This window comes from Podarcis filfolensis, assembly GCF_964270895.1.
Source record: "Podarcis filfolensis genome assembly, chromosome: 14".
NCBI classification, from domain to species: domain Eukaryota; kingdom Metazoa; phylum Chordata; class Lepidosauria; order Squamata; family Lacertidae; genus Podarcis; species Podarcis filfolensis.
The window spans coordinates 16,171,099-16,193,591 of NC_139616.1; the positions used below are offsets into that span (position 1 = coordinate 16,171,099).

General features: G+C 47.2%; 2 protein-coding genes across 6 annotated transcripts in view; both read right to left on the bottom strand.

Annotated features, from left to right (window-relative positions):
* CEMIP (cell migration inducing hyaluronidase 1) overlaps positions 1-21,330 on the bottom strand; it is a 173,929-nt gene extending 152,599 nt beyond the window's left edge. The window contains exon 1 of one of the 3 annotated variants that reach the window (XM_083586230.1): positions 21,202-21,330. The gene's annotated coding sequence lies outside the window, so the exon portion shown is untranslated. Of the gene's footprint in view, positions 1-20,897; positions 21,025-21,196 lie in introns of those variants that run through there. The other 2 variants (XM_083586229.1, XM_083586231.1) reach the window with 2 other exon arrangements.
* LOC310749379 (cell surface hyaluronidase CEMIP2-like) overlaps positions 1-22,493 on the bottom strand; it is a 98,819-nt gene that overhangs the window by 55,835 nt on the left and 20,491 nt on the right. For all 3 annotated transcript variants that reach the window (XR_014541592.1, XM_083586171.1, XM_083586172.1), the window contains 12 exons: positions 20,227-20,370; positions 17,174-17,732; positions 14,894-15,063; positions 11,799-11,987; positions 10,470-10,639; positions 9,936-10,145; positions 7,482-7,687; positions 5,266-5,335; positions 4,481-4,609; positions 3,148-3,233; positions 1,306-1,437; positions 71-106 (listed from right to left, as the gene is read on the bottom strand). Coding sequence is in view for 2 of the 3 variants with exons in the window: in XM_083586171.1 (XP_083442297.1) it covers positions 71-106; positions 1,306-1,437; positions 3,148-3,233; positions 4,481-4,609; positions 5,266-5,335; positions 7,482-7,687; positions 9,936-10,145; positions 10,470-10,639; positions 11,799-11,987; positions 14,894-15,063; positions 17,174-17,732; positions 20,227-20,370 (2,101 nt within the window). In the remaining variant the exon portion in view is untranslated. The remainder of the gene's footprint in view (positions 1-70; positions 107-1,305; positions 1,438-3,147; positions 3,234-4,480; positions 4,610-5,265; positions 5,336-7,481; positions 7,688-9,935; positions 10,146-10,469; positions 10,640-11,798; positions 11,988-14,893; positions 15,064-17,173; positions 17,733-20,226; positions 20,371-22,493) is intronic.

The window sequence follows — 22,493 nt, forward strand, 5'->3', positions numbered from 1 at the left end:
CCTCTACCACCTATTACTAGACAGCACTGGTTCCTTACAAATATGCCTCTATTAAGAAAGGACAACTTACCTGGCTAAAGTGAGTCCGATCCCATTGTCTGCAAAGCTAGGAAGTGGAGAAAACATACTGAAAAGGTAAGTTCGAGGGAATGCAAAATGCTGCTTTCTCCCCCCTCCCCCCCCCCCACAAAAAACCCTTACAGAGTCATTTATTTATTTACAGGTTCATAGAACACCCTTCAGGGCGCAATCGTCTCCACAGCAGTGCACAAGCTATTGAAAACGCAAAACGACATCCTTCATTTTATTTATTTGACAAATTTCATATACCGCTAGATTGTCACAAAACCCATAATTGGTTTACAAGAAATATTTAAATTATCAATAAAACCAGTTAAAAACAGGCACAGTGATACTCTGGTTGTCGAACAGCTTAGCTGTCGAACAAATTGGCTCCTGAACGCTGCAAACCCAGAACTGAGTGTTCCGGTTTGCGAATGTTTTTTGGAAGCCAAATATCCTATGCGGCTTCCATTTGAGTGCAGGAAGCTCCTGCAGCCAATCAGAAGCTGCAGCTTGGTTTTCGAACGGTTTCAGGAGTCGAACGGACTCCCGGAATGGATTAAATTTGACAACCAAGGTGCCACTGTAAAAATATTTTTAAAATAATTAAATTTAGGAATCAAAAAAAGACTAAAATGCATCATAAAATCCAAGTGTCTGGATAAAGGTAAAGGTAAAGGGACCCCTGACCATTAGGTCCAGTCGTGACCGACTCTGGGGTTGCAGCTCTCATCTCACTTTATTGGCCGAGGGAGCCGGCATAAAAGCTTCCGGGTCATGTGGCCAGGATGACTAAGCCGCTTCTGGGGGACCAGAGCAGCGCAAAGAAACGCCGTTTACCTTCCCGCCTGAGCGGTACCTGTTTATCTACTTGCACTTTGACATGCTTTCGAACTGCTAGGTTGGCAGCAGCAGGGACCGAGCTCACTCCATCGCGGGGATTCGAACCGCCGACCTTCTGATCGGCAAGTCCTAGGCTCTGTGGTTTAACCCACAGCACCACCCGTGTCCCTTAGTGTCTGGATAGGCTTGCTTAAATAAAAATATTTTAAACAGGTGCCGAAAAGAGTGCAGCAAAATTGATCTAATTTCAGAGTGTAGGGAAAAGATAAATTAGTCAAAACTGCGGGATGAGGATTGCAGGGACCAGGTAACAGTGCCAGTTTCACAGATCGAAGAGGCCGAGTAACTTAATTTTAACGCAGCGGAAAGTAACAAGCCTGGTGTTCTGAAGACACCTACCCACAGTTGCGGAAGACAATGTCTCCTCCCCGAGCCCAGGCGCCATGGTCGTTATTTTTGAAAGCAACAAGGCCATCAATGACAGCGGGAACCCTTGGCTTCGCAGGGTCGGCATCTTGATGCGGACGGAATCTAGGGCAAAGAATCGAGTCAGTTCACCAAGAGCCCAGAAGAATGGGAAATCAGAGACATGAGGGGGAAGCATCAATCAAAAACCACCATCCATGCTCCCAAAATACTTGAACTGAAACAAAGCTCCAGTCTTCCAGCAATTTTGGCCACATAAAAACGTACGTTGGAACGCGTTCAACAATGCAAACTGAGCTTATGTTACTGCATATGGTACTTGCATGGCTAAAAATAGCAAGTGTTGGAATAGTACAGTAGAAAGAAACCTCTGGGCTCTACGCCCCGAGGGATTGAGATAGTTCATCGTTTTGGAAGTGGTCCCAGAAACCCCTTCACGTAACTTAGCTTCCCAACTCTTCTCTCTTCCCTGATCCCAGACCAAACGCCAAGTATCTGAGATTCTCCAAATGCTCCAAAGCCTGGGCTACTTCAGACGTGCATATTGTTGTTTTGACAATTTACACACCCCTTAATTATATTCAACCCTGAGCAAAAAAAAAAACCAAAACTCAATGCGGAGAAAATAAAAGTCAGTTAAAATTATAAAATCAAAATTCAGCAAAAAATGCCTGTTGGAATTTTTTATTTTTTAAAAAAAGTTTTCAGTAGACAACGAGAGATGAGGGTCTATATGTTTAATGAAGGGAGTTTCATTAAATGGAGCCCAAATACAGATTGCCTGGTTACTTGTGATCCCCCATAGCTTGTGACTCTCCACCCTCAAGTCCTCCATGATCAGCCAAAGATATAAGGAATTTTCGCAGTCCCTGGGGCATGCTGGGCCCAAGTTGTTAAGGGCCTTGCAAATTAATACAAGAACCTTGCACCCGGCATGGCAGCATGCAGGGAGCCAGTACATGTTTTCGAGCATCAAAGTTATGTGCTGGCTACAGCCTGTCCCCACCAACAGCCTAGCCACGGCATTTTGCGCAGCGCCACTGAGTTTCTCCTCACCTGCCTCTGTGAGCTGATGCCACTGCAAAGCATTGTGTGTGGATGGTTGCGTAAAATCTATCCGCAGAATTGGCTTAGGCCACGTTCACAAAGTACATTTCAAGAACTACGATACCACTTTAAACAGTTATGGCTTCCCCCAGAGAATTATGGGAGCTGTAGTTTGTTAAGGGTGCTGAGAGTTGCTAGGAGACCTCTGTTCCCCTTCCCAGAGTTCCCTGGGAAGAGGGACTGATTGTTAAACCAATCCAATAGGAGCAGTGTTTATTGTCATGGGGGGGAGGGTCTTAGAAGCAGATTCAGCCCCACCACAAGGGGATACACACTTCCTTACTGCACACCAGACAGACCATTGCAACACACAAGCCATTTGCGGACAGTTCCTTCCCCCCACCCGCCCCATCCCATCTGTCTCTATGGAGCTGACACACACCTCAACCAATTTTATCATCACAACAACCCTGTGAGGTAGAAAAGGCAGAGGAAACAGGGATTGTCCCAAATTTGCCCAGTGAGCGTTTTGTGGCTGGAGTGGAAATTTGAATCAAAGCCTCCCCGGGCATAACCTGACACTCTTCACCACAACGCAACACTGGCTTGCACATCCCCTCAGATTTCAGACATTTTGCTAGTTAGTAGACGTGAGTGCCCACCCCAAAACGCGAAGACAGAAGCACCGCACAGACTGGAAATCCCCCTAAAGCAATAAAATTAAACTCAACGCGCCGCAAAGGGCAGCATGACATTTTGTTTACACACCTGGCGTTATCCACTGTCAGATATTCTCGAGGATTTTCAGCACTGGCTTTCGTCGTCTTGACTCCTTTCCCAATAAACAAGCCAGCCTGGAAAATTATTTTATACACACTCACACAAACGTTCACCATCTGAGTTCAATTATTTTTGAACAAGCAAAGGGTACCATACTTGGTAAGGAAGGTCTGGAGCGTTTTGCTAAGGGAGCGGAGATATAAAACATAGGCAGGTATTGGCACAGAAAACAATGGGCATGCTAGAACCTGTGGCCTGTCAGATGTTGTTGGACTCCAACTCCCATCATCCTTGACTGCTGCTCATGCTGACTGGGGCTGATGGGAGTTGGAGTCCCATTAACATTCTGACAGTCCCAGAAGCTTAAGTGCTTACTTAGAAAACCTTTCATACTTCTGCACATCTAGGGAGTAGGGATAAATGAATTTCTCAATCTTTGGTCGACCTCATTTTTCATTTATCTTAAATTCAGGCCTCCACATTTCTGCAGCAATTTGTGATTTTTAATTAAAAAGAAAATCCTTACTAAAGTTCTCCAACGTTTCAATTCCAATTTCTCTGCACAATTTTGTTTGGCGTTTGAACAAATCTGCAAGCCATTTCCCCTAATACAGAGCATTTTTTAATATTAGCTCCACCAATATACGCAGAATTATGCATGTTCTGGTACTGTATGTGCATTTTTGTACACACAGCTTGGCTGTAAAAAAACACACTGCAAGATTCAGAAAAGTGAAAATTACGAAGGCTGGCTGTGTTCCAGTTCACCCACTATTTCAGAAAATCCAACAGGGATGAGGGTAGAGCAGGAATAAAACTGCTTCTGAGCCTACCGCTGACTGCTCAAGCCCTACAGCACAGATGGAAAAACCAGTGGACCTCTAGATGTTGCTGGACTACAGTTTGCATAAGCCCTAGCAGGCATGGCCAATGGGCAGAGATGAGGGAGCTGTAGTCCAAAGCAACATCTGAGAGGATCCTTTAAAAAAGGCAGGGAATGAAGAAGGGAAGACAGTTGACCCAAGGAAAAGAGAGGCAGTAGCACCAGCTATACCAGGCTTTGGGTCTCCAGCTGTTTTGGGACTACAATTCCCATCATCCCTGACCGCTGGTCCTGTTAGCTAAGGATGATGGGAGTTGTAGTCCAAAAACAGCCAGAGACCCAAGTTTGCTAAATTCTGAGCTAGACAAAGATAAAACCCACATCCTCTTGTGACCATGTTCATATCAAGGCACGCGGTCCCTGGAAGGTCGCCCACAATGGAATCTTGGCCTTAGTTCACCATCCTTGCCCTGGTATTTACAGAAATTTGCAACATGCCTTGAAGTTGGAGTGGACTCGGTTGTTGTGAAACGTCCCCAGAGGAGTCAGTTCAGACTGCCCGGCTGGATACTGTCCTTCAGACTGTCCAGTAGGAACCCGGTGGAAGATATACCATATTCCAACGTCCTGGAAAATGGGGGCAGGGAGAAGATGCGTAAGAATCTCCAGAGTGAGCAAACGTTACTGAATTAAACTTTGCAGCTAGCTTACACTGGCAGGGGGCAAGGGCATTATATTACCATATTTTTCGCTCTATAAGACACACCAGACCACAAGACGCACCTAGTTTTTGGAGGAGGAAAACAAGAAAAAATATATTCTGAATCTCAGAAGCCAGAACAACAAGAGGGATCGCTGCGCAGTGAAAGCAGCAATCCCTCTTGCTGGTTCTGGCTTCTGGGATAGCTGCGCAGCTTGCATTCGCTCCATAAGACACACACACATTTCCCCTTACTTTTTAGGAGGGAAAAAGTGAGTCTTATAGAGCAAAAAATACGGTATATTCATGACAATGGGCTGTATCCAATATAAGTCCTACGCAGAGTAGACCCATTGAAAATAGACCTAAGTTAGCCATATCCATTACTTTCAATGAGTCTATTATGCGTACTGGATACGACCCCATATGTCTGGCAACAGGCCTGTGAGAAGCTCTTAGAACCCTCACAAAAAAACTCACAATACCCAGAATTCCATGGAGGGCAAAAGGGAACCCGTTTAAAGAACAAGATTTAAGATTCAGGGCTGGAGACAAGCAAGCACGCAGCCTTTATCAGTCTTACCTGAGCACCTGCAGCCGCATTCTCTATGAGATTATTATTTGGGTTAGCAATCCAGAAGGAGCTGACAGCCCTGGGGAGAGGGAAACACAGAGATTTATTTTAAGTCACTGAACGGGAAGAAATAAAAAATGTTATAGCACCGCAGTGGCTGGCGCTTGGCCACAATACTGCCATGAATCCTTAAAAGTCTGCAAAGTCCTATAAATGACATTCTTTATGAGAAGTTCAAGGCGTTAAGTGATGTCAGGCAAGTCACAGAAGCTCATTACGGACCGAGTTGTAAATTACAGCTAAGAAATCGTTAGCGGAAAAGCTGAGCTCCACAGGAGAAACAGGATTCCCAGAATTCTTTGGGGGAAAGTCATGTGCTTCAAATGCAGAGTGTGTACACAGCCTAAGGCAGACCACTGGGTCCACCTAGCTTAGTTGTGCTGACTCTGAGTAGAAGCTGCATTCCAGGGTTTCAGGCAAGCAGTCCCTGCTGGCGTCGCTGGGGATTAAACCTGGAACCATCTGCAGATGTTCCTTCAGAACAAGGCTGTTCTAACTGAATCATTAATGCCAGTGGGGGGAAACAAAGAGATTTGCCCCAGAAATTATATGCATTCCCCCAAGAACGGATCCTGATTTCGCCAGCGTGGTGTAGTGGTTAAGAGAGGTTGACTTGTAATCTGGTGAATTGGGTTCGATTCCCTGCTCCTCCACATGCAGCTGCTGGGTGACCTTGGGCCAGTCACACTTCTCTGAAGTCTCTCAGCCCCACTCACCTCACAGAGTGTTTGTTGTGGGGGAGGAAGGGAAAGGAGATTGTTAGCCACTTTGAGACTCCTTCAGGTAGTGATAAAGCAGGATATCAAATCCAAACTCTTCTTCTTCTATTGAGCACTAGCTACCTATGCAGTCTCTAATTATTCAAACTTTCTCATTCCCAGATCACTCTGCTGAATAAAGACATTATCTCAGCTGGCAGAACAGGCTCAAAACCTAGCTGACTGCCCATAACATCTGTGACAAAGCAATCTCCTTAGTCATCACCACCAATCTGACGAGTTTCTCCAGGAAAACTTCAGGAGGAGGAAGAGCACTCGAGAGTGCTATCTTATCAAAAGTCCAGATATAGATATATCGTACCAGTATGTCTGCATAACTTCTCCATCCTGGCTGTGCCACTGCCTCACATGCAGACAGTGTAAAATGCAATCAACGGTTAAACATTAAACTCAAGTGACATGTGTCATTAGAGGAGTGCCAGAAGGTAGACCTTCTGGGTGGTTTATAGTAAATCGGCACAGATTCTTGACTCCCAAAGGTTTAACCCTAACAACAACAAAACGACTCTGTCCCTAATTATATTACTGAGATAAAAAGAGTGATTGGGGTTGCCAGGAGCAGAATTATTTCCTGGAAGGGCGCTGAGCTTTGTTCAGTTCTTTCCATTCCATTTTTCCAGTATTAAATCCATTGCTCCCAATCTGCAACTTTTTTTAGTGCATGCATGTTGACCAACATATGCCATTTTTGCATACTGGCTCAGTCGGCAGACCATGAGACTCTTCATCTTAAGGTCGTGGTTCGAGCCTCGCGATAGGCAAAAGATTCTTGCACTGCACTCTCCTGGTCCCTTCCAACTCCATGATTCTATTATTTCCTCTGCAAACGATTTTGCAAGCAAACACTGTGAGCGCTGCAAGATCCATGTGGCCCTGCGTCTTGGTGAAAGGGTTCTTGAGGAATCCCCTTACGGACACAGCATTTGCATGCCCCAAAATCCAAACGCTGCCTCTTTATGGGACAGGTGTGTGGATGAAATACAGTGGTACCTCGGGATGTGAAAGGGATCCACTCTGGAGCCCCGTTCGCATCCTGAACAGAATGTAAGATGCAACTGTGTGTCTGTGCATGCGCGAGTCGCGTTTGGCCGCTTCCGTGCATGTGCGTGACATTATTTTGACAGTGTGCATGCACAAGCGGCGAAACCTGGAAGTAACGTGCTCCATTACTTCCGGGTCACCGTGGAACACAACCCGAAAATACTTATCCTGAAGCGTATTTATCCCGAGGTATGACTGTAAAACCCTTAAGTGAGCTACCAGGTTGTACAAATCAATTGCTTGATCCTTTACGCAGCACCTTGTTTACATTAGGAAAAAAACCAGAACTGTTCCATGCATTCTATGGCGACACACAACAATCTCCCCAGCTGGAGTTTTACTTACATGCAATCAGTGCTTGGGACAGGAACATATCCTCCATGCACATGATCTCGCATTGCGAGGCACATGGCCTCGTTGCGGTCAGTCGGCAAGATTGTGCCTGCCTTGGTAAGGAGAGCCAGGTTGTGGTGAAACGTGTTCCGCTGCTCTGTCCCGTCCTCCAGGAAAAAACAGTGTCCCAGAGTGTCATAGCCGATGGTATCTTTCACCTAAACAAGCCACCCACATCAAAAGAAGGAGGGACAATTGTTAAAAATAGGCTGCACTCATCGGAGGCGAAGCAACCTGCTCTGGCACCCGGAGCGGCGCTCCTCCCAGGGGGCATGGCGTGCCGCCTGCAGCGGGCATAGTGCGTGTCCTGGGGGTGTGGCATGCATCCTGGGAGCGTGGCATGCTGCCTGCGTGGTAGGGCGCACCTCCCGGGGGGTGCGCAGTGAGCGGCGCAAGCCCAGGAGGGTGCCGCCAATCGGGGATTGGCATTTTGTTGTCCCCCCTTTGGAATGGCACCAGGAGAGGGCCGCCCCCCATCCCCCCTCGGAACACCCCTGGCACCCATGAGCCTGTGTGTGGAGACAGCCAATGTAGTGTTCTACAGATGTTGCACCCACACATACACTTTTTATTGAATTTTCTGTTTTACAATTTAGAATATTCATTTAAATATTCTTACAGTGTCAATGACCTCCCTTCTTCCATGGTTCATTTTGCGTATCATAAACTAAACCGCTCAGTATTCCGTTATTACATCCACCAAAACTTGTTTATGCTGTTGAATCTCTCTTAATGCTGCCAACGTTTTCAAGTAGACATAATTTCCCCCCATATATTCAATAAACATTTTCCAATCTTCTTTAAACATGAAGGATCCTCATTCAAGAGAAGGGAGTTGTAAAAAAAAAGATTGATTTATACAGCCTCCTTGAACGCCCACAACGATAAGATGCTAAGCATTTCAGCTGGAACAATTCCTTGAGCATGGGGCCAAGGAACCCAAAAAAGGTCCTATTCCTTGGACACACCAGTCTGATTGCTCTCAAAGACAGGAATGGAAAATCTGTATCAAGTCACACTGAAGGAGAAGCATTTGACTTTTGGGGTGTTTTTTTACATTTTAGGTTTAACCCGAAACACACACCTTTAAACATATGGGACTACTTGGATTAAGGTTTTGCTTAGCATTGACTTACGATCCCTCCTGCTACATACTCCTTGACGCTACACACACACACACACACACACACACACACACAATCACACACTTCTGGCTGTGAGCCTGGGTGATACAGTCTGAGAAACATTTTGGCCAGGTTCCTCCTGCCTCATGTTGCGTGATAGGTTGAGTGCCAAAACCTAACCATGATTGAACATCATGAAATAGCCATCAACACGCATTGTTGGAGAGCACAAAGGTCATTTATTGTGTTGCAGAGCTATATATAAGTTAGCTATTTGGAGCCATCCCAAATCATCTCATCACTGAAAACTGAGATGGATAGAAAGAGCAGACTTAGCCATGCTATTGGCATCCATCTCTGGAGAGAGAGAGACAATGGTGTGCGCCTCTGGGGGTGGTCAAACCTCTGCGTTAGCTAGCAAGCACCAACGTGACCTCCCTGGGGTGCAAGCCTGGGCAGTGTCTATGGAGGACCTCGGCTGCTGAGACAACAAGACCCTTTGGCTTCACCAATGTGGTCCATGTATTATATCATATTTCCAAGACCTTCCAAATATGCAATACAGAATTATCCTTATTTAGACATCTCCATTTATCCTTCTGCATTTTGACCTTCAACTTTCCACACAGAATACATACTGCAACATGCGCCATTTTCAAATACGACATTATATTCTTTTAACACTATTAAATTTCATGTTGTGCAAAGGAGGACTTCAACACAGGGTTGTCCAACAGGTCGATTGCGATCTACCGGTCAATTGCGGGATGCCCCTGGTTGATTGTGGAACCCCGACCCCTCTGGCTCCCTAAGAAAAGCCCAACAATTTCAACTCTGGTCAATACAATGGGTAGATCAATGCCAGTGTTTTTAGTGGGAGTAGATCGCAGTCTCTCGGAAGCTGGACATCCCTGGTCTAGTGGAAACTCATTGGATTGCCCAATCTATCTTACAACAACATTCCCAGCAACCTGTTATGCATTCTCTTGAACAACAACATTCCCCTAGTGCAGGCATGGCCAAACTTGGCCCTCCAGATGTTTTGGGACTACAACTCCCATCATCCCTAGCTAACAGGACCAGTGGTCAGGGATGATGGGAACTGTAGTCCCAAAACATCTGGAGGATCAAGTTTGGCCATGCCTGCCCTAGTCCAAAACATTCCACCACTGCAACAAGCGTACTGCTAACTGCCGTTAACTTAGGGGTACCCAAACCCCTATGCAAATGCAAATGGACATGCGAGTTACTATAATCAGGAAACACGAAAACAGCTGCCTACCCAAAGGCCATTGGCTCCATGGATGGCGACACATCTCGAGAAGCAGTGATGGATGGCCAGATTGTCAAGGTAAGATGGTGGGTTGTAGCCTCCTCTCTCATCTACATCTCCCGTCAGATGGAAATGTACCGGATAGCTGCCTAGGACCTGCTGGCCCATGTTCTTCAACTCCACCCCTGACATGTGGACAGAGGTAAAACCTTTTTGGATCTATTCAGACAAACAAGAACACATAAGGAAAGAGTCCGTGGCAGAAAGAAGAAGCACAAACTGATTATCAGGACCAGCAAGTGGTACAGCATTTGTTGACAGGGAAATGAACAGTAGCCAGAGGTGTGGAGAGCAAGAGGATATTAAGTTTCTACCCTTGTTTTGGAATCTGGAGGTTCCTAAAGTAGATAAAGGACTAGGCCTACAATACTGTATTCATTTTGTTAACCAAGACTTTCGGAGCCTGTCTTTTTAGGGCTGGGAGATTCAGGTCACTAAATATCTGGGCTGGGTTTGGTCAATGTCCACCAAAAACACACTTACTTTAATTTGTCCTCCAAAAGTATCAAAGCTGAAAAACTGGCAGTGGTTTGGTCCATAACAAGAGTCCTCCATTTCTCCTTGGATAAGTATATTTCGGGTTAAGAGGCCAACCTCTGCCCTCATGTCTACTCCATCCACAATCTCACCCATATGGAGATAGAGGGGACTTCCTGGCAAAATAATTTTAAGAAGCTTGAAAGGGTCTTCCTCATGCCCTATCCCAACCCACTGAGCCTTGTGAAATATCAGTAGCAATTGAGAGCAGGAAACTGATAAAGGGATAAAGACCATTCCTTAGGGTGGAAGAGTGAGGGAAATTCATTTGAAGGCTACAGTATATTAACTGTGCTTTCTCAAACCATTACAAGTAGAGCATGTCCGTTGCCCACAGATGGTCCCAGGTTCAATCCTGAGCACCTCCAGATAGGGCTACAAATATCCCAATTTTGAACCCTGGAGAGCCACTGCCAATCTATGTAGACAACACTGAGATACATGGATCAATGGTCTGACTCTGCTTAAAGGAGCTTCATATGACCCTAGTAAAAGAATCATAGAACTGTACAGTTGGAAGGGACCACGAGGGTCATCCAGTTTGACCCCTGAAATGCAGAAATCTTTTGCCCAACGTGGTGCTCAAACTCTCTTTTTTTAAAATAATTTTTATTAAATTTTCCATTTTAACAGTTCAATCAAATCACATTAAATATTCCAAATTATAAAAATACATTTCATATAGTCCAAATATTCTGCCAAATTATAAATTTTTATTGGGGCTTCCCATGCTTCACGTTCGGTGGGGCTCTGATCATCTTATATCTCTACTGCCTTGAGTTTCCAATAGTTCCTTTAATTCTTCCTGTTGTTACCTTTCCTTACGTGGTGCTCAAACTCAAGACCCCAAGATTAAGAGTCTTAACGCTCTACCAAAAGGAGAACAAATCGAATAATTCCCCATATCCAGCTTAGCCCACTTTCCCTAGCTCAATTCAGCTGTTATACAATAAATACAATATTAGAAAGAAAAGCAGTGAAAATACGTTTAAAAATTAGTATGAATATTTACTGAGGACATCTCTCAAACAGAGCTCCCGGACCATGAGTGGTTCACGGATCACAGTTTGGGAACCCCTGGCTCTAGCTCACTGTTTACACTGAAGAGTCAAATGGTTGCACCTGCTGTTCATGAACTCTCCATGCTACCATTCCTCATTACTTGAAAACTGTTTCCATTTTTAGCTCTTTGATCAATTGGCCGCCTTCATTCATAACATATACTAAGGAGCTCTGTCTACAAAGGAGACCTTAAGGAGGCATTGTTGGTCGTACCATCAATCTTCACTTGGTTCATCTGACATTCAGGACAAGGCAGAAGATTAAACTCTTCAGCCTGGTGCATGGAATAGTCCGTGCTGGCAATGACGACCTTGTCTCCGGGGAGCCAACTAGTCACTTCGTCCACCAAATCCAAAATTATGCCGTTAGACACTTCCACTTTGAATCCATGATGGGGTACTCCTAGAAAGGGGGGAAGTGATCAATAACATTTGCTTTTGGAGCTCTTCACTCACCAAGTGCAATCTACTGGGTCAAGTCTACCTAGTCTCAAGTCCCACTTTAGCAAATGCCAACCTCAACCATCTCAGTCACATTCCTGCTGTCCCCGTTCTCCGCTTGGGGAAGGGCAAGAGTTCAGTGGTAAAGCATATGCCTGGCAAACAGGAAGCTATCTTATACAGAGTCAGACCATTGGGCCCTCCAGCTCTGTATCATCTACAACTGACTGGCATTCACAACCCTACCTGGGAGATGTCAGGGATTTTACCTAGACCCTCTGCATGTAAAACAAATGATCTGAAACTGAGCTGCGGCCCTTGCCAGATTCAATCCCTGCCATGTCCAGTTACCAGCATCGCTTAGCAAGTAGAGCAAGGGATAGACGCTGGCAATATTGGAATAAAAAGGTAAAGGTAAAGGGACCCCTGACCATTAGGTCCAGTCATGACCAACTCTGGGGTTGCGGTGCTCATCTCGCTTTATTGGCCGAGGGAGCCAGTGTACAGCTTCCGGGTCATGTGGCCAGCATGACTAAGCCGCTTCTGGTGAACCAGAGCAGCGCACGGAAACACCGTTTACCTTCCCGCCAGAGCGCTACCTATTTATCTACTTGCATTTTGCCGTGCTTTCAAACTGCTAGGTGGGCAGGAGCAGGGACCGAGCAATGGGAGCTCACCCCGTCACGGGGATTTGAACCACCGATCTTCTGATTGGCAAGTCCTAGGCTCTGTGGTTTAACCCACAGCGCCACCCGCGTCCCCAATATTGGGATAGATGGACATAAAATCTGGCCCTGAGTAGAACAGTTCCCTATGCTGCTTCCTTTTGCCATTCCTGCATTGGAGAGCCAGTGAATTGACAGATCAAATGTTATACACGTACCCCAAAGGGGCCTAATATTTGAAGCAGAGGTCAGCAGCTGGAAAAACCCAGCAGCACCTCTTCACCTCCTTCCCTGGCAGTAAAAAATAAAATAACATTCGCTGCTCTTTCGTGGCATCCAAATTCATTGGCTTCACTGGCCCCAATTCTGCTTAGCTTCAACCAGGTAGCTGGTCTGGGTAATTGTAGCTCCAGGACGGAAGGCTCAACATTTGGTGATTTGAGCTCCAGCAGGGAGAAGAGGCAGGATGTAAATGAAATATGATTAAAATCTATGTCCTCACCCAATCACAGCACTTTGGCTATGTAGGAAGTGGACTCTATAAGAGAATGGGGTTGAGGCACTGATCTACTATCCTTTACATATATATCAGACTTTGCAGCCTGATCCCCTCTTGATATTTGGACTACAATCTCCTATCAGACTCTAAAACATCTGAAAGTTGCTGGGCTGGTGAAGGCTGTTTATATCCTCAAAAGAAAAAAGCCGAATTGCAGACCCGGGACATAAAGTGTTAATTTTGTAACGAGGAAAGATACTAAGGGGTGGAGGGAGGGAGAAACCCGGCTGAACTGTTATCAACAAGAATTTTGACAGCAGATAACACTGAATACTTCAATGAAAGAAGAGAAAAATCTGTTAACTAGCATAATGAGCAGAGTTTCGACATTCAAGAGATCAAGCAGTTCTCGCTGGCTTCCCCAGAGAAACACAAAACCACCGTTCTAAATTTGTGTGTGTCTCCGGTGAGTGTAGTCAGTAGAAGACACTGATCTTCAATGGTGAGTTAGGATCCATTAAGGGGTCGTGGCCTGATCCAAAATAGGTGTCACAGGTGTGCTACCACCACCATGCATATATACATGGTAAAAGTTTGAGAAAAAGATCTCCAAATGCGTGTTTGGGTTAAAAGAGGGTCCCGGGTCTGAAAGGTTGAAGATACCTGCTATGAAAGATCAAAGCCATATCTGAATGGTCCAGTGCTAACGGAAGCCAGTGCAATATAGAGGACAGTGTGTCACATTAGGGCTGGAGAGACCCTAAGTTCAGTCAAGTTCAGTGGGTCACCTTTGCCAGTCACACACACTCTGCAAAACCTAACTCACAGATCTACTTACAGGTAGGTAGCCGTGTTGGTCTGCCATAGTTGAAACAAACAAACAAAAATCCTTCCAGTAGCACCCTAGAAACCAACTAAGGTTGTTATTGGTATGAGCTTTCGTATCTGAAGAACTGTGCATGCACACGAAAGCTCATACCAATAACAAACTTAGTTGGTCTCTAAGGTGCTACTGGAAGGAATTTATTTTTTATTATTTTGTTTCTAACTCACAAAGTTATTGTGAAAATAACTCTGGCTTTGAGCAACTTGGGATAGAAATGCAAAAAATAAAGAAACAATAAAATGAATAATAGAGAAAATTAAAGGAAGCATGCTCCTGGATGAAAGAAGTGTGTGTGTGTGTGTGTGTGTGAGAGAGAGAGAGAGAGAGAGAGAGAGAGAGAGAGAGAGAGAGTGTACACACAGTTCTTAACTCACACATGGTTGGGAAAAGCAAGCAGCCTTCATACCTTCTTTTGACATACACTTCACTGTAAAAATGCATACCATGCACCAAACAAGGATATTTTTAGCCTCATGGAATATTTGACTACAGCCAAATAATAGATCATCAATTGATTGCCCCAGCCTACGACCTTGTCTGGCTTTCAGAGGTAAAAAGCTAGAACAGCAGGGTTTAATCAATAAACTGGTTTGTAATCTATCAAAGGCTCTTTTTAAAAAAAAAAAACAGTTAAAGATCTAAAAACAGGAGTGTGGATTTTGGCTCAGGCTTATTGGTTTACTCATACGCAAATTTAATCAATCAGATAGACTTGAGATTTCTATAAACTGGGCGACAGCTCAAAAGACATACTCAGGGAGGGGAGAGAAAGAAGATAAACACCACTTGAACAAGAGATTAGAAAAGGGTTTAAAAACCTTTGATCCATCCGCTGTGAGCAGCGATTGTAAAGACAATGCCTTCGTATGTCTTAAATTCTCTTGTCGCTGTTGCCAACCTTGTTGTCCCGTTGCGTTGAGAAGGCATTGCATCCTCTGTGATGGAAGATGCATCACCGCCAAGAAACCCAACCAGAACCCAGGGCTGCCTGGAGGAGGGGGGAAAGCAGACTTGTGACGCAGAAATGGAACACCCTGTTCGCATCTGAACCTCAAATTCATTCAGATATTCAGTGTCCGGCATCGTCTGAAGGCCAAGTCCTGCTCCAAAAATCTGCAATCAAAATATACGATGCTCTCTGGGAAAAGCACCTGCTTCCAGGGAAGTGGGACACCAGAAGAAATCCTCTAAAGTTTAGCTTAACAGTGGAGGTAGCTAACTCACGCTGCCGTGACGGACCTGCAGCTATCTTTGAGAAATTCTGATTAAGCAACGAAGCACCGTAACTCCAAAGACCAACAGAGCCCAGCAGCTATTCTGCAGGCAACCTGTGGCCTTAGTCCACAATATGCAAAACCTAGAACTGAATATAATTCATCTTAATCGGCGAGAGTACAGGCAAAGTCTCCGCTGAGTTTGCACCCAGTTATCTCAGAAGAGGGAAATGGGACCAGCTTATCAGGCAGAAGGCAAACTCTGTCCTTAAAGCAACACAACAGCAGTGGCAAAAAGGTAACACAGGCTTCTGAGTCTTGATAGTTTCAAAACTGCACGCCGCATCCTTTAAATACGGGCACAGGTTTTCAACTTGGATGTCATTTGCTTTGGGGACAAACCTTCAGAGGAATGTGGAAGCCGACAAACTTCTTGCATGAATTGCCAAGCACAAAAGGGGAGGGGATAACTCTGCGAGATTGGACAGCAGTACAACAGTTAGGAAAAGGGGCCAGGAGCTGTCCATGGTGGCAATGTTAAGTTTTCCAACAGAACCATTTTCTGAAGGAGCTCACTGCTACATGTACCAAGCGCAAGCATGTTCTCTCTTTTACAGGTTAATAGACCTAAAAAGAGTTTGCTGGAACACCCTATGCTTAGATATCCCTATAACCTCATTTTAAACACCACAGAATTTCTGGTTCCTTGCACTCTGATCAAAATGCCAAGACTATCAAAAATATATAAGGGAGAACACCATTCAGTTCAACTGGCAAGTTCCACAGGCACTCAACGTGGGGTTTTTTTTTAGCCCCTGTGTACCAAACCAAAGTATCCCTATTGCCTATGGAAGAAAACGGGATTTGTGAGCCATCAAAAAAGTCACCCCACTGCTTCTTAACCTTGTAGGGTTTCATTTGCTGGCAAACATGACAACCCAGGTTATTTCCATTTCCTTCCCTTTCCCCTTCTTTGGAAACCACCACGTGCATGCACAACACTGAACCCAGGATGGGGAACATTTGGCCTTCCAGAGGTTGCTTAACTACAACTCCCATCAGCCCTAAGAAGCATTGCCAATGGTCAGAGCTGATGAGAGTTGTAGTTTGGCTTCCTCTAGAGAGCCAGAGGTTCCCCCCCCCCCCCGCCACTAAAGCAAGACTACAATGAACAGCCAGCTAATCCTAGTTGCCAAGTTAGTGTTAACAGGCCACGCTTAGGAAACAAGCACAACTGAAACAAACAGCATATGATATAATAATAATAATAATAATAATAATAATAATAATAATAATACAGTGGTACCTCAGGTTACATACGCTTCAGGTTACATACGCTTCAGGTTACAGACTCTACTAACCCAGAAATAGTGCTTCAGGTTAAGAACTTTGCTTCAGGATGAGAACAGAAATCGGGCTCCGGCGGTGTGGCAGCAGCAGGAGGCCCCATTAGCTAAAGTGGTGCTTCAGGTTAAGAACAGTTTCAGGTTAAGTACGGACCTCTGGAACGAATTAAGTACTTAACCTGAGGTACCACTGTAATTATTATTATTATTATTATTATTATTATTATGTTTGTTTGTTTGTTTGTTTATACCCCGCCCTCCCCAGCCAAGACCGGGCTCAGGGCGGCTAACAACCAATAATAAAAGCAAGTTGATTAAAATACAATTTAAAAGATTAAGCTACAACATTAAAACATTAGGGTGCAATCTCTTTGGATATACACATCCAAACAACCATAGCATGATAATTATCTAATCCAGGGTGGGGGGCAATATGGAGGTCATATCTGTGTAGCCCCCACAGCACAGGGCAGCAGGATGGCCTACATGTTTGCACAATTGCATACATGAAAGTAAGAAGCCACATTTGCAAAGTTACCTGTATTGTAGGTGCAGGACGTATTTGCTGTGCAGCAAGTTCTTGAGGAAGAGCCGGGTCTCCAAGGTCAAACTCTTTGCTGCAGAATCCCCCACTGCCACGGCTACTACGTGGCCCAGAGATTGGTGGGAAAGGAATTCCCTCAATCTGCGGCTCTCGTCAACAAGGAGGTGGGTGTCAAAGCGTTCAGCAGCCACTACCTGGGCTGTGCCCGCATCCACTATCCGGACATTGAGGCCACGACTACTCCAACGCTTCTCAGAAGTGTACCGGCCGAACCGAAGTCCGCCCGGGTACAAGGTTTTGGCCAAAAGCGTCCAGGATCGAGGCTTCCTTCCGTGCAACTCCAGAATGCCACCTCTGCCCACTCCCATGAATTTTCTACCATAGCCCTCCACGTCAGCTTCGTCGGTGGCTTTCCCGTAGAGAGAAATGGTGGCCTTGGAATGGTATGGGCAGCATTCAGAGCCCACATACAGTGCCCCGCCATCCTCAAGAAGGATGCTGCGAGCTCGTAGGGTGATGGCTTCCTCCGGATCATCTGCAAATACTAAGATCCCTGGAGGGGAAGCAGAGAGAGAGAGAGAGAGAGAGAGAGAGAGAGAGAAAAAACAATTTTCTCAGATTTGTGATCTGGCATAGCATATTGCAGTGCAGAGGTGATGAATCTACGACCTTCCAGACATCCTGTTATGTACTGAAGTTCTCACCCTGGGCCAGCAGGGGGATACTGTAGATAGTTTTCACTCAGGTCCACATATGCAAATAAGGGATTGAAAGTGACGTTCAGGGATTGGATAGTTACAGAAAATGGTTACTATGCGTTCTAGTGGAGTTCTATATAAGCAGGCTGGCTGAACCCTTCATTCAGTTCTGTTCTGGCCTGTGAATAAACAAGAGCTGTTTGAAGAATCGCTGTGTCGTCTGATATGTTCACCCACAACTTAACACATCCCAAGACTACAAATCCCATAATCTCTGACCACTGGGCCACACTGTCTGGAGCTGATGGGAGCCCAATAACATCTGGAGAGCCACAGGTTCCCCACACTTAGGACTCAGCTACGTTAGTAAAGAAAAAGTGTTTTTTATGCGTTATGTGACACCAGACGGCGCTGTGGAGTTCCTTCTGTTGCCAACATGTTTTCCCGCTTTGCGCTTTACAGCGCGTTTTCCTGAAACACTTTTTTTGATGTGTCTAGATCCAGCCTTGGCGTAATGGCTAAGCAACAGATTGGCAAGACCCCAGTTCGAATCTCGCCCATGCCAATTTACTAGGTGGCCCCCAAGGAAGTCACTCTCTCGGTCTCAGACCCCGACATCTGCCATATTGATGATAATAAGGAGTAGAGGAGGCGCGGGCTCAGGAGTAAGTTCTAAACTGCACCGGCAGGTCAGACTTTGGCTCTAAAACATCCCCACGTGTATTGTTCAAAGAACAGGGGACGGGGAAAGATAATTGCACAGGAATCACATTCAGGTGCAAAACTTTCCAACACCAAAAGAGCCTAAAATATATTTGTGGTATCACAGTAATGAGCCACAAGACATCCCCAATCTGCTGTTTGATGTGACAAACTAACACAGCCATCCCTCCACTGTACTGTAGAATCTGTACTCTTATACAGTGGCATAGCGTGGGGGGTGCAGGGGGGGCCGGCCGCACCGGGCGCAACATCTGGGGGGGGTGCGCTCGCACTCGCAGCTCTCTGCCCCTACCTGGCTCACGGGTTAGGGGGCGCAAATTACTTGCCTTGCCCCGGGTGCTGACAACCCACGCTATGCCACTGCTCTTATATTAGGTTCACTGAGCGATAGTACAATCCCCTCTTGGTTCTAATGAGCTCTATGCAACCTCCAGCATCAACATGCCAAATGCCTCCAAGTACCAGCAGCTGGGGAGCAGGAAAAGGCAGCTTTTTCCTGCTCCCCAGCTGCTGGTACTTTGCATGTTGATGCTGGAGGTTGCATAGAGCTACATTAGAACCAAGAGGGGATTGTACTATTGCCCACTGTGGTTTCTCAGTCTCACCCAGAGGGCCACTGGGTGGAGGAAAAGGATGCTGTGCTCAGCTGGTCATTGCTCTGATTCGGCAGGGCTCCTCTGATATTCTTATTTATGGAATTAATGTCAACACTTCATGAACAAAAATATGCCCTGAACAGAGGAGAACAATGCTTTTGCCCTTTTAAAGAATTGCAAATATAACAGGATCACAAGAATCCGAGAACATTAAAGGGCAACCAACCTCGTCTCAAGGGGCCTAGTCTTACATTCTGACGCCTACACTTCACTGTTTCTCAGCCTCTTTCCTCTGTCTTTAACTCCAAGTTACTTGCACCTGGTGCATAAAATGCAATCTGAATCAATTAGATGCAGTAATCAATGCATTCAGTCAATACAAATGCAGAGAGCTTTTTACAGCCAAGCAAATAAATAGTCATGAGATCAGACAGCACCACCTATTCAAGTTTAAAGGTAAAGGTAAAGGTACCCCTGACCACTAGGTCCAGTCGTGGCTGACTCTGGGGTTGCGGCGCTCATCTCGCTTTACTGGCTGAGGGAGCCGGCGTACAGCTTCCGGGTCATGTGGCCAGCATGACTAAGCCGCTTCTGGTGAACCAGAGCAGCGCACGGAAACGCCGTTTACCTTCCCGCCGGAGCGGTACCTATTTATCTACTTGCACTTTGACGTGCTTTTGAACTGCTAGGTTGGCAGGAGCAGGGACTGAGCAACGGGAGCTCACTCCGTCGTGGGGATTTGAACCACCAACCTTCTGATCGGCAAGTCCTAGGCTCTGTGGTTTAACCCACAGTGCCACCTGCACTATTCAAGTTAAATACAGAAGTCAGAGAATACACACCTGAACTTAAACTGGTATGGGTTTTCCTACATGGGATTTGGCCCCTTGGAGTTCCGTGGGGATTGAGTCCAAGGTTAAATGGCACAGGATCGGGCGCAGCTTGAGCACCCGCCAACACACACCTCCCTCCCCACCGCCAGCTTTTCCCCTCGACGTTAAGAGCCCGCGCAAAAGCCTCTCCTCCTTACCTCCTTCCTGGATGAGAAGCGAGTGGAAAGTGGCCGAGCTCTCCAAGCGCAGAGCCGCCCCTCGGCCCACGACGGCAGCATGGCTGCTGTTATGTCCCGGACGCCACGGAGTGAGGTGCGCGGCGGGCGGCGGGCAGGAGCTCCCTGCAGAAAGGAAGAGAGAAAAAGACCCCCAGGCTTCCATCCATCCTGGGCACGTTTCCCAGGGAGCAAGCGCTCCCGCCCCAAGCCCGGCGTGCAAGAGCTCAGCCCTCGACGGAGAGGGAGAGCGCGGGCGTGGAAGGAAGGAATCGAGGACCCACCTGCCTGCGCGCTGCGGCTCCGGGATCGGGCGCTGTAGCGATCCTGCAGACTCCGGAAAGAGCAGCGCCCCGAGCTGTCGCGCCCAGCCCAGCCTGACCCCTCCAAGCGGATCCCGGCACCTGCTGGAAGAACAAGCCGGCCGGGGCGCCGCCGGAGGAAACGCACGTCCGCACCGTCGAGGTTCCTAACTTGTTGCAGCGATTGGGACGCACGCGCCCCCCTTCTCTGTTTCTCCAATTAACCGTCGGCCGCACGCAAGAATCCCACTCAGGGCGAGCCCGGATTTCGCACAAGCGCGCTTGCTGCGGCGTCGAGCAGCACGTGGCCGCGCAAGCCGGCGTGCGATCCTGAGCCGCGCCGTTCCTTACCTCGCCTTTGCAGCCTGCCTCCTCGTCCAACAATCTCTGCAAGAACTTCGTTATTGTCGTCATGATGATTGCAAAGGACAAGTTCTCCCTTCCGATCACACACCACAAACCACGCGCGCTCTCTCACACACGCACATACATGCACACGCGCGCGCACACACGGGAACCGGGCTGCTCGGTCTCCCCTCGGCGTACAGGCTTACAAGCGTCCCTAACTCCCTGCATTTCCACCGGCAGCAGCGCCTCCTGGTGGCGATTTGAAGGGGGAAAAGCCCTCGAGAAAGTCCATCATCACGTACCTTACCTCTGCGCTCTCGGCAGAAAAGCACACAACGCTTTTATTGAACCCTTTGGTAACAGAAGAAGCGAGGTTTTTTCTCCCCGTTCCCACCCAGCGCTCTGTTTTAGTTGGACGGTCTGAGCTGGTGGCGATCCTCTTTTTCCCCCCAGAAGCAATTAAGAGAAGCGACGTGGATTACTGAGAGAAATCTATATTTTTAGACGGCTCTGGAGAGGGACAGAGAGAGACGCGCTCGGGAACCCAAAGGCTTTCTTTCTCCTTTGAGCGCTCCGCTGCCCGGCTTTTTTTTTCCTGCCCGGCCACCAGCCTCGCTATTTATAGGCGATCTCGGAGCCGCGCTGTTTACACCAGCTGAGCGCTTGGCTCCTCCCCGGCCCGTGACGCCGCTTCGCATTCTGGACATACCGCGCGGCTGTTGGCGCCGAGTTGCCAAAAGGGGGGGCGAGAGCAAACCCCGAAAAAAACAGGGGGAGGGAGAGCACCGCGCGGATCGCGATCTCTCTTCCTCCTAGTCGATCGCTGGACTTTCCCTGGAAGCGAATCGCCCCCCCCCCCTTTCCCGGTGTCCTTGGCTGCTACTCAGTTGCTCGGAAGCGAACTGGTTCAGGTCCAAGTCTGCGCAAACTTGGAGCGCGTTCGGAGCGAGGACTCCCCGGGATCCGCACCCCTGGGCGCCTCTTCTTCCAAGCAGCCCAGAAACCACACGTGCCTTTTCCCAAAAGCGACGCGTCTCCTTCCTTGTGCGCTGGAAACGTGAGCACGGGAGCTATGCGCTTCCAAAGGGGGCTTGCGCGCAGGTTTGCGCCATCGCGCCTGCCTCGGAGAGGGGGCTCAAGTGTCAAGGAGCCAGCGACAGGTGCCACGCGGAAGCCACGGACCCTCTCGCGTGCCGTGCAAGCGGCACCTGATGAGATTTCCCTTCCTTTATGCTAGGTGTCTTCAACCTTTTCAGACCCAGGGCTCGTCTGCCACCCAAACGTGCATTTGGACACTCATTTCTTAATTGTTTATTTGTATTTAACCACATATTGGCACGGTGGCGATGCTCCCGTCGCAACGCACCTTGAAGCAGGGGGTCATAGAATGAGAGAATTGTAGAGTTGGAAGGGACCCCGAGGGTCATCTAGTCCAACCCCCTGCAATGCAGGAATCTAAACCAAAGCATCCACGCCATGACAGATGCCCATCCAACCTCTGCTTTAAAACCTTCAAGGAAAGAGAGTCCACCACGTCCCAAAGGAGACAGTTCCGCTGTCGGAACAGCTCTTACCGTCAGAAAGTTTTCCCCTGATGTT